Source organism: Hippoglossus stenolepis, chromosome 17 (genome assembly GCF_022539355.2).
Source record: "Hippoglossus stenolepis isolate QCI-W04-F060 chromosome 17, HSTE1.2, whole genome shotgun sequence".
Classification (NCBI taxonomy): Eukaryota; Metazoa; Chordata; class Actinopteri; order Pleuronectiformes; family Pleuronectidae; genus Hippoglossus; species Hippoglossus stenolepis.
The window spans coordinates 15,826,024-15,842,467 of NC_061499.1; the positions used below are offsets into that span (position 1 = coordinate 15,826,024).

At 43.0% G+C, this 16,444-nt stretch overlaps 1 protein-coding gene across 3 annotated transcripts in view; it reads left to right on the forward strand.

The window, feature by feature from the left end:
• Nucleotides 1-16,444, forward strand: part of kiaa1522 (KIAA1522 ortholog) — a 35,455-nt gene that overhangs the window by 415 nt on the left and 18,596 nt on the right. For 2 of the 3 annotated variants that reach the window (XM_035182878.2, XM_035182876.2), the window contains exon 2: nt 688-1,089. In XM_035182878.2, the coding sequence (XP_035038769.2) occupies nt 858-1,089 (232 nt within the window). In that variant the 5' untranslated portion in view covers nt 688-857. Of the gene's footprint in view, nt 1-687; nt 1,090-9,544; nt 10,126-16,444 lie in introns of those variants that run through there. The other variant, XM_035182877.2, reaches the window with a different exon arrangement.

The window sequence follows — 16,444 nt, forward strand, 5'->3', positions numbered from 1 at the left end:
CACACACACACACACACACACACACACACACACACACACACACACACACACACACACACACACACACACACACACACACACACACACACACACGCATAGACTCTGCAGAGGTCCAGCTCTCCACCCTGGGGCTTCTCCTCTACAAACACAAAAATGAGAGAATAGGAAGACAGAGAGTGGGGGCGGGCAAGTGAAGGGAAAACTTTAGTCGGACAATGTGGGAATGCTCTTGGTTTTGTTACATTGTTAACACTCAGGCTGGTTAATGTTCTGTTTATCCAGACATTTCTTTTACCTTGTTATTTCTTTATAATCCTATGTGAGTTTGGCTTATTCTCCTTGCTCAAGCATATGACCTGATTTGCTACAATCTGTCCCTGTCTTTGTCACCTTAAATAAATGTATGTCCTTAAACATGTAAAGCATCCTTGGGTCCTTTAAAAAGTGCTATGAACATTTAAATGATGATGATGATGATGATGATGATGATGATGATTATGATGATGATGATGATGATTATGATGATTATTATTATTATTATTATTATTATTATTATTAACTATCCTCCTTTTCACATCTGGTTCTTACTTACTAATGTCACTCCGTCCTTCTGGTTTTAATTGTCACCCTTTTTTCAATTTTTCCATCTCACACTATCTGAATCTGCTGATCTCATTGTTGTCCCAGGTGGTGACAGACAGCATCAACAGAGACACTGAGCGAGGCTGAAGAGGGACAAGAGGGGTTGATCGAACCCTTCAAGGGGAAGGGGAGATTCTGTAACCTGTTTCTGACAGAAGACTCAAATTGATTTAAGTGGAGGGACCAGGCTTTTGCTCCCAGGACCAACCTCCAGGATGTCCCGGAGGAGGTCTACAGGTGACCTGGTACCCAAGGACGTCACTGAGATCTTAGCAAGGGAGGCGAGAGCTCAGCGTGGTAAGAGGAAGCCTGGAAGCACCCTGGGGCAGGCCTTCAGCTGGTTAAAGGGGAGTCGAAGGAAGAAGACCGTCAGCAATGGACTGAGTCGAACTGTTACTGGTGTGACAGATGCCAAACTGGGACTTCAGAATCAAGACCCTGCAAAAGGTGAGAGCATCACGGGTTTATACCTTTTTTGACACCCTGACAAATACAAAAGACTTAAAATGTCTTTGGCATTTTTGACTATTGAGGGGGTTTATTAAATGTTGAGGGTATGAATTAGATCAAACTTAAAAGGACTTTCTGTTCTTGAATCTATTTACGAACACAAGGGACATTTTAAGTCTGAATCTAACAATTTTTTTAATATAATTAATCATTAGTACTGCACATTCTTACACTAACAATGGACCCTCTATTCTCTGGGATGTTTTATCATCATCTCGAGGTTTAACCACAACAGGCAAATAAAAACACTGTATACAGCTGACCCAGAACCAGACATGAGAATAGTGGAGCATTTAGCAGCTAAAGGGTCAGATATTTCCCTCAAGGCATGGTGGAGACAAAAACTGAGCTAAAAAGTTTGCAAAGAGGCTAATGTCTCCTCATGTTTGTTGGATGTTCTAATACAGACGTGTTATACATTTAGCATAACAGCTTAACTAAAGATATTTCAGTGTGTTCACATCTTGTTGTGAAAAAAAATCAGCCTAAAATCATCGAAAGTTTCTGTTTCTGTCTTGAATAAGCAACACACAAGTTCTGTCAGGCTGGATATTACTCATCCGGTTGGCTGAGGTTAGCTTTGGAGCCATAGTCTGTTGTTTGGCATCTCTAATGCGTAATTCTGTCTTGTTTGGTCTGTCGGGATCATGTGATGTTCCAAAGAAATGTGTTGACTTTTGGATTAAGATGGGAAAGTTAAGAGAGATTTGGTTATCATCAGGACATCAGGCCCTGTCCGTTTATAACCTGGGAACAGTGACACGCACATACACACACGTCGACCGCTACAGGGGTCTAATCCCCTTTTTCTGTCAACTGATGCGTTTGCTTGGTCGGCAGCACAGAGATTACCCACAGTCCCCATTTCCTGTTTTTGTTCCACCTCTAAAGCCATCCCTTTCTCTTCTGTCATTGTATGTGCGTGAGTGTGTGTGTGTTACTGTAGTAACTATCCAGCAACTCTTGGCAATCCAGATTCACAGTCTTTTTTGGGTTGATTTCCTTTGGGGTTTTTATGCTCGTTCTGCCTAAAGGCCACTTCCATAATCCCTTATTATGGCTTGCATTGTGGTTTTGTAATGTCTATGGAGAACTACAAACACTAGATGGGAAACAAACAGTGACTCCAATTGAAACCAAAGATTAACTAGTAGTGGGGCTAATAATTCCCCAGCAGAAGATGTGGTCAAAGGCTGCTGGTAAGAATGTGTGGGAACCATGTTTTTCCCATTTTAAAACAGACGAGGACCACAGTCCCACACAAAACCCAGCTTGTGATGGAGCTCGAAAATTGACCATGACATAGTAAAAGGATGAGTTTTTTGCTCATTCACTGTATTTGCTGCATTTTAGATTTCATGTTTGATATCTGGCAAGTGTATTGTGCCAGTTTGTCGGTTGATGATCATTAGCAATTGGTAATGTAACTGCACATAGGATTGATATCCGTTAAGAGAACCCTGAGATACCCTGGCAACATTTCCAGGGTGTACCCCGGCTCTCGCACAATGTCAGCTGGGATTGGTTGCAGCCCCTCCTTGAACCTCAAAGAATAAGAGGAATAGTTGATGAATGGATGGATGAAAGGAAACAAAAACAAAGTAGCATTATAGAAAATGCCTCCGGACTACCATAAACACCATCCTGTGAAATGCAATTACCCGGTTAGATTTAAATAGCTTCAGCATATCTGGAGGGATGGATGGATGGCGCGATGGATGGATGGATTAATGGTAGGTACCATCACAGGATAACTTATCTCCTGTTATCTCAATTCATACTCATGAAATTCTAAAATGTAGCCGTAGACCACTGAGTGGAACATGTCGAAGTTAACTTGCTGTCTACGTACACAGGAGCCCTGAGGAGTCTCATCTTACTCTTACAAAAGAAGCAATCATTGCATGACAGAGTGATTTGTTCCTTAAAACATCATCAGCTGGTGTTTTCTCTCTCACCTGTGAGAACAAATTAGATTGTCTTGTTTTCTGTGGCGCTTTGTCTCCTGTAGAGAATGTAAGGGAAGCCTGTTTTTCCCAGCAGTAAATAATTAGAGCATTGCACCTTTACTGTCTTGTCGCTGCTGCGGTCCCATTCTTCCTGAACCCGCTTGGTGACTTTACCAACCTGACAAGACAAATGATTAGTGTGTTTAAAGACACACACTCCAGACGCCTAGACAGTATATGTATTCATGCAAGTCCTCATACATCAGCTTGTCCAACTGCTGGTTTACATGACTGTACTGTGTTTTTTGGCTTGTGATTTTATTTCAGTCCAACTTAGGTTTAAAACACTGTCCATCCTGCAAACTGTTAGCACAGCTCCATTTGGATGGAAGATATTCGTTGAGTACTTTGACATTTATTCAGTTTGAAAGCAAAATATGGTTTGTAGTGACATGAAGCTTCTTACACCACTGCACCTTTTTGTACTTAAAATATACCTGACATCAGGAGTACACATCTTTGTGTTGACCCCAAATGGTTTACACTCATGTTACCTTTACTGTAATGTCTTTGTTGGTGGTTTTACCTTGACTGTGTCATTCCTGCATGATGGGCTCAGATCTGCTCCTCTGTGATCCATCAGTCAGCTATATTTTACAGAGATTCCTCCTCTGTAAAAAAAAATAATAACACTCTTTGATGTGCTGAATTCCTGTGAGCTGTATATTAGAGTGGTGTGTGTGTGTGTGTGTGTGTGTGTGTGTGTGTGTGTGTGTGTGTGTGTGTGTGTTTTCAAGGTCTTTTAGAGTGTGTGTGTGCGAGCGTGGCAGCCTGGATGCCAGATTGGGCCTAGAGTTATGCGATGAAGAGGAGAGATTACAACGAATCACAAAGCCCCATTCAGCCTTGAGAGGACTCTTTGGGAACAGTCTCTCAATGGTTTTTTTTAATTAGAGAGACTTCAGAGCGTGCACCCACAAAACACACACACACACACACATCTTTCTCTCTCTGTCTCAGGTTTTTGCAATCCTTGCCTATCCATTACCTCATATTACTGTTTTTGATTTTCTTCTCAGATTGCTTAACATCCTCTGTTCAGCACCAGTGTGGGTGTGTGTTGTCTTCACAGCCTATTATCGTGTAATCAGCGTGTGTTTATAGTTGTGTGTGAGTGGACGTCTGTACTGCTGTGTGTGAGAGTGTGGGACCGAGTGCTACCCTGTATCAGAGGGTATCTCTGTTTGTGGGTGTCAACGTCATATTGCTGAGCTTAGGGCGGCGCCAACACTCATTACATCACCTCCACACACACTCACACACACAAACACGTACACAATCAAACGCGTTTAGAACTGCTGCAACTACCTGCTTTGTCCGGCACAGTGCATCTTGGGCCGGCTGTTTGAGCGCTGAGGTCATTTTGCGCAATCCCCAGGATTCCACGTGTGTGTCTGTGTGTGTAGTCATTGTTTTAATGTGTGTAGTCATTGTGTGAAGCCAAGTGTATGTTTGTAGAGAATTCTTTAAACTGCATCACAAATGCAGGCCTTGTAAATGTGTTTGTATGTGTGTGTGTTTTGTCTGTGTGTGTGTGTGTGTGTGTGTGTGTGTGTGTGTGTGTGTGTGTGTGTGTGTGTGTGTGTGTGTGTGTGTGTGTGTGTGTGTGTGTGTGTGTGTGTGTGTGTGTGTGTGTGTGTGCCACATCACAAAACATAGTCAGGGTCTGTGAATTCACAAACTGTAATGCAGATTACAGACCAAGCAAAGTAATTGAAGAGCAAACATCTCATTACACAGAACATTGTGCACAGCCTTAGCTCTATTACAGGCCACAACTAAGGGGTACTTTACTGCAATAGGTAGTGAGTGGAGGGCAAAGAAAAGACATGTCACAGAGAGGGTGGAGTGTGAAAGTTTAATGCAACCCCACAATTTTCCCCTGCGAACATCATTCACCACTCTCTCTCTCTCTCTCACACACACACACAACACACACACTTTGATGGGTGAGGTAATTTTACCTGGGTAAGCGGATACCTCCGAACCCTCATCCATCACCACAGACCTAAAGCCATGCCGGTGAGGTAAACGTCTCCCAGGCAACGGCATTGTGAAGAGCATGTAGCTGTGGCAGCAGCACTGCGAGGCAACAATGGGGTCTGACTGTGATGTTGGAGTGAAACATTAATAGTCTTACAGCAGAGTAGCTTGCAGGGAATAAAGATGGAGATAACATAGGAAGAAGGGGAAAGTCTAATAAGAACTGAAGTCACAACCCATGTGTTAATCTAATTTAATTTCACCATCATGATAAAACACCCCATAGACACACGCCACGTCGGCCACTCATTCGAACCAGACAGACGGTGGTTCGATCCCCGGCTCCTCCAGTCTCCATTCCAAAGTGTCCTTGGGCAAGATACTGAACCCCAAGCGACCCTGCCAATGGATAAATTGTGTTTGATAGTAAAATGCTGCATATAGAAGCTCTGCATGAATGTGTCCCTGCCTCGGTGAACCCATCTTGTACTGTAAAGTGCTTTGAGTGGCCGATAAGACTAGAAAAGCCCCATATAAATCAATTTAACATGGTAGATTCCACTGGAAAATCACTGTTATATGAGGGTGTGAGATCATCCTTTATGATAATATGTTATGTCATCTGTGTTGTAGCTAACAATTTATTATTCATAGTGTTTTTAACATAATTTTAACACAGTCTTTTACAGTATCATGCCCACATACACTTTAAGCTTATGCAAATTATACATAGCATGGACACATATAGGCGTCACCTCAATGACTTGTGATCAAAATCCAGATATTTCTTTCCAGAGGTATTGTTTATGGAATAAGAGATAATGGGTTGTTTTATCGGACATGGAGTTTGTTTGATGTGGCGAGGACGCAGCTGGAAGACATCAGCGTGGGACTGAGGGAGTGGGAGTCTGTATACACAGCGATATACAACTGATGTACCCTCGGGTCTGTGTCTGTGTGTATGTACGTGTGTGTGGCTCCTGTTATGTAACGTGCTGTAATAGATACACCTGTTGAACGCTGTTTACCTGATCCAGCTGTGTGTTCCCCCTTTCGGACTTTTTTCCACTTGAAGAGAAGAATAGACCAGACGATGACAAAGCGGCTCAGGAATTCAGTCAGACTCGAGTTAAGTGACACTTGGAGCCATATATGCTCTGATAACTGGAGCTCGGTTAAACAACTTGGGACGTTGATCAATGACCCTTAATCTGGCGCTTGGTTCTGATGCAATTCCACATTATGACTGATCATCTGGATAAACCTCTCACGGCCTCACAAACTGTTAACAGTGTACACTTCTAGTGTATTCAGCAGACTGCAGCGACTCAGTGACCTTTAGCCAAGTTGTACACACGCCATCCCATCGCCCCCAACACACACCATGTTCACAAAGTCACGACTAATTTAAAAGATTTCACCAATTTTGATTCTTTAAAATATACATTAATCTGCCACTTTTTGATGATTGATAAATCTTTAAGTGCATTTTTTTTACATGTTTATCCCAGGCTCCTGAAGTCTAGAAAACATCTTTATGTGTCTTGTTTTTTACAGTCAGCAGCCACAGACCTAAAGATGAATTGATCATGGGAATAATTGACCATTAGAGTTATAACTGTTTTCTTTGAGTGTTTCTAAATTAAGTTTTGCACTAATACATGTATCAACCTTTTAGTAATGAATTATAATTAATTAAAATGGAGAATAATCTGCCCGACTGATCTACGGTGGATATTTGGACTACTACTACTGATAATATTAATATTATTATTAATATTAATATTAACGGGAAAAAAACATGATTCAGCTTTGCAATAGCCGTTACCCTTTAGTTTGGCCGACATATTCCTTCTTTTTTTTAAAAAAATATTATTAACCAGGAGGACAGACAGTGACATTTAGAGTGAACTTCATACTTTTCCAAGTATTCAAAAAAAGATTTGCTGCAACAGCACCTTAACGTAAAAAACATTCATTATTTTCTTGCCTGTAGATGGTGAATGTTAGACTGAGCTGAAACTGCAGCTTTTACAAGACAGCAGCTCCACAGTGACATGTGATCGACTGGGCACGGCTCTGAGTGCTCTTAGGTCGTTGTTTTTAATTGTGCTAGCAGAGTGCTGCCACAAGATGGGAGTGGTTGTGAATGTGAGGATTTAACTGGGAAGACTTGTACCGAGGCTAACGGACCTGATCAAGGTCATACATGTCAATCTATAACTACTAGTGATTTTTGGAAACAGACCTATTCTTAGACCTCCTTAGCCTCTGACACACACACACACACACACACACACACACACACACACACACACACACACACACACACACACACACACACACACACACACACTCACACTCACACAAACCAATAAATGTACACACAGAAACATTTAGAAAGATAGATTCTCTAATCTTGTCTTGCGCCCTGGTAATGGTCACCCCAGACAACCAATTTCCCTGACTACTATTCCCTGATGCTGGCATTCCCGCCCCACTAATGTCCTCAAATATATGCATGTGTGCACACATGCACACTCATACACACACTCTTTCCACTCTCCAGTGAGTCGCCTGCAGCTTTCAAATCCTCAATTCTCTCGACAATGACACACACTTTGATCACACTCATATTTAAATGTATCTAGGGCAAGTTTGACACGTTGCGTCGCAGCTCGTAGGTGAAGGCAGGGTACAGCGCACCAGACACACACACACACACAGATACTCACACACTAAGTGCACTCTCACAGCTCTATGACAGATGAGATAGCGAGCTCGGAGTACTCCAGCAGCACAAATGTAATGGGTGTGGTTCTGTTGAGGCTGCATTAGGAGGCAACATCTCTCTGGGCATTTTAATGTGCAGATCATTTTACTCTTTACAGTGAGGAGCTTGAGGGATATCATGCCCTCACATCTTCGTCTCGCACACATACCTTTATAAACACACTGTCACTGTAAGAATTCGTATTCATACTGTGGAAAGTCCCGGTAACTCCTCCTGCTCTCAAGACACCGAATTGATTTCTCTTCGTGAAAAAAAATACGAGGGATTATAAATTCTTCACCCAGCAGCCTAGGAGCTCTCCCCTTCCTCACTGCCCACCCCTTCAGTCGGTAAATCTGCTTTTTATTGGAGGCTTTTTTTCTTCCTGCCTTTCTCCACACATCACAGGGGTATAGGGGATAGAGGGGCGGGAGGAAACGTGCTCTGGGGGACCATGAAGTGTGGTTTCGTTTTCCTGCTTTTCATCATCACTCTCCCTTCCCTCTCTCATTCTCTGCCAATATGGAATCTCAGTTTCACGTGATGTGATGCTGATGGTGTTCATATCATTTCTCCTCTTCCATATGTCTCTCTCTCTCTCTCTCTCCCTCTCTCCGACCTCCTTCTGGATGGCTGCTATCGATCCACAAGCTCTGCGAGTGGTGTCACCGACACTGAGTGATAGCAAAGGTCCTGATATCGTCAGTGTGGGACATACCCTGCCCAGTTATCATGGTATGCAGGTTCATCACTGTTAAATATGATCATTTAGAAAGGTTAGAGAGATGGACTTAAGGGAGATGACTTACAGTCAAGATTCTGGGGTTGTTTGATCTTTTGCTGTCTTTGTCCCACATTACTGTGTTTGGGCTCTATTTAACATAAGTAATGTTGCCTCTCTGGAATCCCCCATCACCTCTGTTTCTGTAACTCCACCCTCTGGCTCAGCATCTGTATTTCCATTAAGCAGCTGGAACGTTTACATCTCAAAACAAACTGGCATATACCCTGCTCCTTCAGTGTGTGTGTGTGTGTGTGTGTGTGTGTGTGTGTGTGTGTGGGAGTTGTGAGGAGTTTCAAAAGTGGGGCTGCACCTGCGAAGTTCAGCTGAATTATTGAGTATCCCTTCGCTGTTCTTAGTTTCCACTCTTGCCAGTACCTCAGTGTTTATTTCTGCTTTTTGTTACTCATTCCTGCGCATAAACACCACTGATTATACTGCTCTCTTCAGCAGCTGTGTGTGTGTGTGTGTGTGTGTGTGTGTGTGTGTGTGTGTGTGTGTGTGTGACAGAGGAATCTGTGTTTTCTCCATCACCACATTGTGTTGACAGGATCTGTCAGCTGTACTTAACAAAGGTTTGCAATACAGACGACTGCTCACTGCTCGCTAAAAGAGCAAAATAGGGGAAGTGCATGACTAAAGTGTGTCGGTAACCATTCAAGAACAATGTGTGAAACATGTGATGATGAAGATGAGTGTGTGTTAGTCTGCATAAGAATTTGTACCCGTCTTCAAGAGTGAATACGCTGTGTGAACGATCAGCCTTGGAGCACAGCAATCACAGAGGAAGAGAGTGGGAGGGGCACACACACACACACACACACACACACACACACACACACAGTTCCACACATACATGCATGCACATACTTGGTATAGTGAGCTTGTCAGTGCCGGATGCTGCCGTTGCTTCAGCAGCTGGATGTACAAGTGTGTCAGCTCGGAGAACAGGACTGCCTACAGAGTTTGTGTTGCATTTTCTCGTTCTGGATCTGTGTGTGTGTGTGATAGCGTTAAAGCTGGAGTGTATTTTCTTTATAGGAATGGTGTCAGTGGGTCTTTAGCACGCCTAAACGATACCAAGGTGTGTATGTGTGTCAGCAGGAGTGAATGAGCAGGAATGATTTGACCACAGGGATTCAGAAGCGCATTATTGACTCTGACTCAGGGAGTTTTCATACTGGAGAGCGATGGACTGTGGGCAGGTCTAAAGAGAAGGAATATAGATGTAATGTTACTGGACGACATGACGACAGAGCCCCTTTAGGGGCTTCAGGACTGCCCCAGGATGGGGAACAGCATCCAGAAGAAGAGGAAGAAGAAGGCAGAGACAGAGAAAAACTTCTCTGCACCCCCCTCCCCGAACCCTGTCCAGGAAAAAGCAAAAGGCTCCTGGCTGTTTGGACGTCAAGAGAAACTGAAAACAGGTAAGAGGAGCTCAGGATGTGCAGAGGGGATTTGTAGATCATGTCAAAAATGCTCATTTAAAGTCCTGTGCTGGAAAAACAGAGATTATGTGCAAGATAGAAGATTGTTCAAAGAGGAGACGTTTTACTTGTTTGTAAGACTTGACTTGTTTTGAATGTGAGGAGTTTTAGCTATGTAGTTGGCTGTGTACTTGTGCGTGTGTGTGTGTGTGTGTGTGTGTGTGTGTGTGTGTGTGTGTGTGTGTGTGTGTGTGTGTGTGTGTGTGTGTGTGTGTGTGTGTGTGTGTGTGTGTGTGTGTGTGTGTGAGTGAGTTCCTACAGTAAGCTGTTTAGATGCAGAGGGACAATTTTCCCGTACTGACTTTACCTTAGTCAGCTTCAAGGTTTCCTGCGTATTGCACAACTGTGCAGAAGAGGGTTGTGTGTGTGTGTGTGTGTGTGTGTGAGTGTGTGTGTGTCTGTGCGTGTAAGACCAATTTTTCTCTTGTTTTCATTCTAGTTATTTCTTTCTCCTGCTGACAGATTAGAATGGAAACAGATGATTTTAATTTAGGACATTTTCTGAATATGTCTTTTTTCGCAGCTCCCCCCCCAAACCTCCCTCCACCTCAGGGATACAGTGTGTGTGTTTCTCTGTTGCTCTGAGTGGGGTTATTATTTTATGATTCTCTGACTTGTTATTGCCCGACCACTGTACCTGCAGGGGAAAACAGAGTGCTCTCCCACGCTGATCATTGTCCCTGAAGCAGCGAAAACCACCTGAATAACAGGTTTAACACAAGCTCACAATGACACAGACAGATTGTCAGATAACGCTGTGCTACTGAGATTTGTCTCTCTCAATAAGGCTGTTGATATTTATTTTTTTGAGCTGTTTTCTGTTAAATTTTTTCCGCCCGCACCCAGGACAACTTTAATCTTCCTTTTGTTCTTGTGCATCTAATTTCACTTTGTGCACTTATCATTTTACTGAAACTGCATATGATTTAATTACATTCTTTACTGCTGCTTGGTCAAAGACTGGCTCTAGGATTACTAATTAACATCTGTCCATTCCTTATCTATACTTCTTATCCTTTGAAGGTTTCAGGGGGGCCTGGGGCGAGAGGCAGGGGTGACGGGGGTTATCATAGGGCTGACATATAGAGACAAACATCCATCCACACCTACGGACAATTTTGAGTTGAATTAAGCCCAATCTGCATGTGTTTGGACAGGGGAAGGAAGTACCCACAGCAAACCCACACAGACAGGGAGATAACCTGCAAAACTCTGACTAATTCTAACCAATAACCTTCTCACTGTGACAATGGCAGTGTTAACCACCGTGCTACAAGACTAATAAACACCCAGTAGAAAATATTCCTTGGGAACACATGCTTTAAGTTTGATTTTAATTACATACAGAAAATCCAAAAAAGCTGAGTCAGTGTGGCAAAGTTTGCTTCAGGTTGAAATATATAAATCATTTGTTGAATGACAAACTGATGCTGAAAGAGCAATTTGCTCACGGACATCTGTGTTTCCTCTCTTCGTCAGACGGCCGCCATGGCCACATGGCCATTAGTCAGAGTTGGTGCATTAGAATATTACCCATGGAATTTATCTGCTTACAGTCAGTAGACAGCATGAAACATGAGTGACATTAGCTGGAGCTGAACAGCAATAACAATCAGGCCGAGTTCAATTCATGCAAGATTTCCATTTGACTGAAATTAGTCCCTGGTTACCATGGAAACAGTTGGCCCCACTGAATCTTTAGGGCTGTATGTTAATTGTATAGTCTTATGGTTAGATGGCATTTGTTTGTGTTGGTGTGTGTGTGTTTGTGTGTGTGTGTTTGTGTGTGTGTGTGTTTATGTAGAGAAAAGATGGTGGGTGCTCATAGTAGATAATTATTGTGTGAGCGTACACACATCTTGAACTAATTCTCTCTCAGGGTGGTCGATGGCCATGCGGGTGCGTGCAGCCGCCGTCTTCTGTTCTCCCGTATTCACCGACTCATTCATTGGGAGTTTATTCAGAAACCTGGGGTGTGAATGCATTCCCACATTCCAGACGATTTCCGTACGCATGGGCGCACATCCTGCACACAAACACACAACTTTGCACAGCATCACAAAATGTGGCTCAATGAGGCTTTTTCAAGATGACTGTCCCAAAGGAAAGCCAGATTGAGTTAGAGAGGAGTGCAATGTGTTGAATACCTTTGTACACATGTTCAGGTTGCTGCCATTCTGATCTAAGCTGACTTCATGTCGGCTTTATTTATGTCCCAGTAAATCGTAGTTAATGGATTAGAGGCAACAAGAAACAGGCACGTACATGGTCTCTGTGCTGCAGCAGGAGGAAGCATGAACTACTTTCCTGAAATACTATGTGTCACCTCTGTGGTTTTGGTCACACCAAACCAGATCCCCTGCCTTGTGTCCTTCACGACACCCGAGGGGTTCTTCATGTTGAGAACACTTCACAGACTGAGAGACGACTGGACTTCACACATGAGCTGCATCTCTTTATCTGTTTTTCCGTCAAGGTCATCCATGGGAGTGTTTGGTTCATTATCTCACGCCTCCTATTGGCTTTTGCTCGGTCACTGACCAGCTCATTTTACAAGAGGATGTGAGCACCCAAATGTGAAATGTTGTATTTAAGGATAATTTTCCTTCAGTTGACTAATAGATGAATCACGGAATCGCTCCAGCTGTAGCTGCTTTGAACTACATTCTGGATAAATGTTCCTATTGGCAACTGCAAATGGGACTTTGACGCTTTAAAATGTTTCAATTTGAACTTTTTTTGACCCGGCATAATTACACTAACAACTCAAGAATCAATTAGCGTTGGATGCGTCTCACACAAACTGTTAAAAGGCACAATATGCTGTGTGGCTGAGACGCTGCCAGCTGAGCTCGAATGTCACAAAGACGCCTATTCATCTGGTGATGTGAGCACAGAGTGGCTACAGTGGAGATCAGCTCAGTATGAACTCACTTTACTGCATCCACAGGTGCTCAGTGACGCACACACACACACACACACACACACACACACACACACACACACACACACACACACACACAGGCTCTCCCTGCTGACATGCTTTCATTCCTTGGCTCTTTTGAAGTTTTATAAAATCATGCATTGCAGCTGATGGGTCTCCAGATGTTTCTTCTTACCTTCTTATAACTGTCCACCCTGCCTCATGGCTTTCATCACTGGTCTGTCTGGCCCAGTGTGTCTCCGCATTGAAATAAGCAGTCGAGTCAGAATGATCCCACTAATGAACCAATATTACTATGAACTAGAATTATTGGTTCACATATTGTTGAAATCAGGTCTTTCCTCCCTTCTTCTCATTCCTCTGAACTCCACTCTGTGCCCCCCACCTTTATCTCTTTGACCTTGGATCGTTGGCTTGTAATTCATCTTCCAGCATTCCGAAGGGAAGATATTTGCATTTGGACACAGCGAGATTTACACGGACTACGGAAAAATGGGGAAGAAATTGCGGCTTTATGGGCTGTGAAGGATTCGGTGGGTGAGGAAAAATGAAAACTGATGACATAATTAGAGAGGGATGATGGGAGGGAAGGTGAGTTTATTGGAGAGAATACAATAGAAAGAGAAGAAAGAGACATGAGCAGGTTGTGTAGCGCTCCGTATAATTCAAGAACAAGGCTGCCAGCGGATTTCCACCTCCATTTTCATTAGGACTGTCTCGTGCAGGGTGTGATGTCCCGTATTCCATTATTCTGCTGCTGGGTACGGCTCGCCTAAGCCTTTTGATTTCTGTAAGCGGGGCTAAGACGCTCTCTTCTTGGTCTTTCGTTTGAAGATCCCATTTAGCGCGTGCAACTGTCAAAGTCATGGACTCCCCGCAGAGAGCTTAGGCGACACACAGCTGGATAAAGGGGGGGATGATTTTTCGCCTCTGCTATCTATCCCTCCTATACCTTGCCCTGTTACGTCTTCCATCCCTGATCTCACATGTTCTGATGCTGTTGCTCTTTGTGCAGCTCACTGCTCTCCTCCCCTTTTCATGGAAGCAAGTAATACCTGCACAAAAGTACATCTCAACAGTATATGTACTGTATATATCCTCCATTCACTTCGTTTCCTTTCCACTCTCTTTCCTCCCACAAGACACGCAACATAAGGAGGAATGAGTGAGTGTTTCCTTAACCAACCTCTGCATTTACACGTTTCCCTTTCTAATTTCTCCTTTCTCTGTGCTGGCAGCTAAGTACTGAGACTTCGGTCTGTTTAAAGCCAGTGAGAAATCCTGTCATTCATCACGCCTCTCCTCCTTCCTGTGACATTAGGTTTCTCAGGACCTCAAGGGCAGTGCAGCCTGCCTGTTTTAATTGTCGTCGTCAATTCTTCACCTCTAACATCATGTTCTGGCCCGTTGCACCAAACTGTCGCACCGAAAGTGTTCTTTGAAGATGAAGGGAAGATCATTACCTCCCGCCTCCGTCCTGTCCTCTCATGCCCTTCAGCAGTGGGAACTTTAGTTTTCTTCCTCTTTAAATGAAAGGGCGATTTTGGCAGCATGCAATTGTGGTTCGTCTGCATGCTCTTGTCCTAAACGTGGCATCGGAAATGTTTTAGTCATCGGAGGGCTTCTCTAAAACACTTTTCAAGTTAGGATCATTCCATCTAAACGATCCACAGCCCTTTAGCAAGTCTCATGCATGTAGAAGCAAAGTGTAGTATTTGTAAGTTTGCAGTTTTATGACCTGACCCAAATTTACCTTAAGCTGCCACTGGGAAGGAATTCCTGTTTTGAGGATCAGGGCTGAGCTCATTATTCATTTTTAAAAATTATCCAGTTACCACCTGAGGCAGTTATCCAGTTAACACCTCATTATCTTATTTTCTTTCACCATAACCCTCAGATTAATTAAAGCTGCATTAGCAAAAATGCAATGGATCAAATGACTCTGCTCAACCTTTTATTTCTGCAGAGCCTTTCAGCGTCTCTCAGCTCATTGCTTTGATTCACACACTTTCCAGCAGCAGCAGCTGTTTTCAGAGAAAAAGTTATAGCAAAGCCACTGAACATCGTTCACATCGACAGTTTTAGACCAGCGGGTGAACATGGAGGAGTATTTACCAATCAATCAATGTAGTTTTAAGTTTAAGAAGTACATCTTGAATGAATGTTTCCAATATCATGTGACGGGGGAAGTAATGAACTCTTTTGTTGTGTTAAAGTTGTGTCCCTGGACTTTGTGCTTGAACAACAATCATTTCATGTACGATTTCAACACAACAGTGGACGTGACCATGTGTACAAGCGATGTCGCTGCTCAAATCTCCTGCAGCCTTAGCGTATCGGAGTGATCTCATCGTCTCCAGTATTAAAAGGGCTCAGTGTTTGGACTGCTCTGTACTGGGGCTCAGTCCAGTGGCTTCCTGCATCACCAGCAAAATTGAATTAAAGCACCAAATCATACCATTAAACAGCACATACACAGAGAGAGGGAGACCTGTTTGTGACCTTGCTATTCAATGGTGAATATTTCAATTATAGACATGGCTTGGATTTGATGTTTATCATTTTCGAAATAAGGACAAACCCCTCTTTTATTGCTCTCGGCAGGCTTCTCTTCCCCACATCACTGTGTCCAATCTGTAATTTGAAGCTTGTGACAGTCTTAGCTAAGCATGTCCTTCCTGCTGATGGACAAGAAAGTGATATCAAACCTCAGATTAAACTTCACTGAAACTGAGTTATCCCTCCGTCAAAGGGGCTTTTATTCTGGCACTGATAAAAATAAACCTGGTTTGATAGGCTGCTATAATCACTTTCTGACGTAGGTCCTGGCTCGGATTAGAGAGCCAGGAGTGAAACATAATGTTTGGATGAACTTTGCCATAAAATCAGGAGTGTTTACAAAAGATTCACCAGTGACACAACAAAAATACTTGCTGTATTTATGAATTATTACTTAAGATGTTTATTTATTATTAATTTAAGATGTTTTCCCTAAAAATATCACTTTTATCAACGTCAAAAAAGCTCAAGAATCGGCATTTAATCAGCAGTGAAATTCTCACTTGTATCCCATATTCAAAACTGGAATTCTTTCAGGTATATTAGCTGCAGCTTTTGATGTAGAATGAGATGTGTATCCATGTAGCTGTACTGTCACACATGTTAATCTCCCTTGAAATAACTGCCGACCTCTTAAATAATAAATAAATAGGAATAGGAACTTTGGACTCAAGGAAGGGACAATACGGGTCAATAACTCTGTCATCTTAAACCTGTGCAGCCTCTTGTTTTGACACTCAAATTGTTTACTAGTAA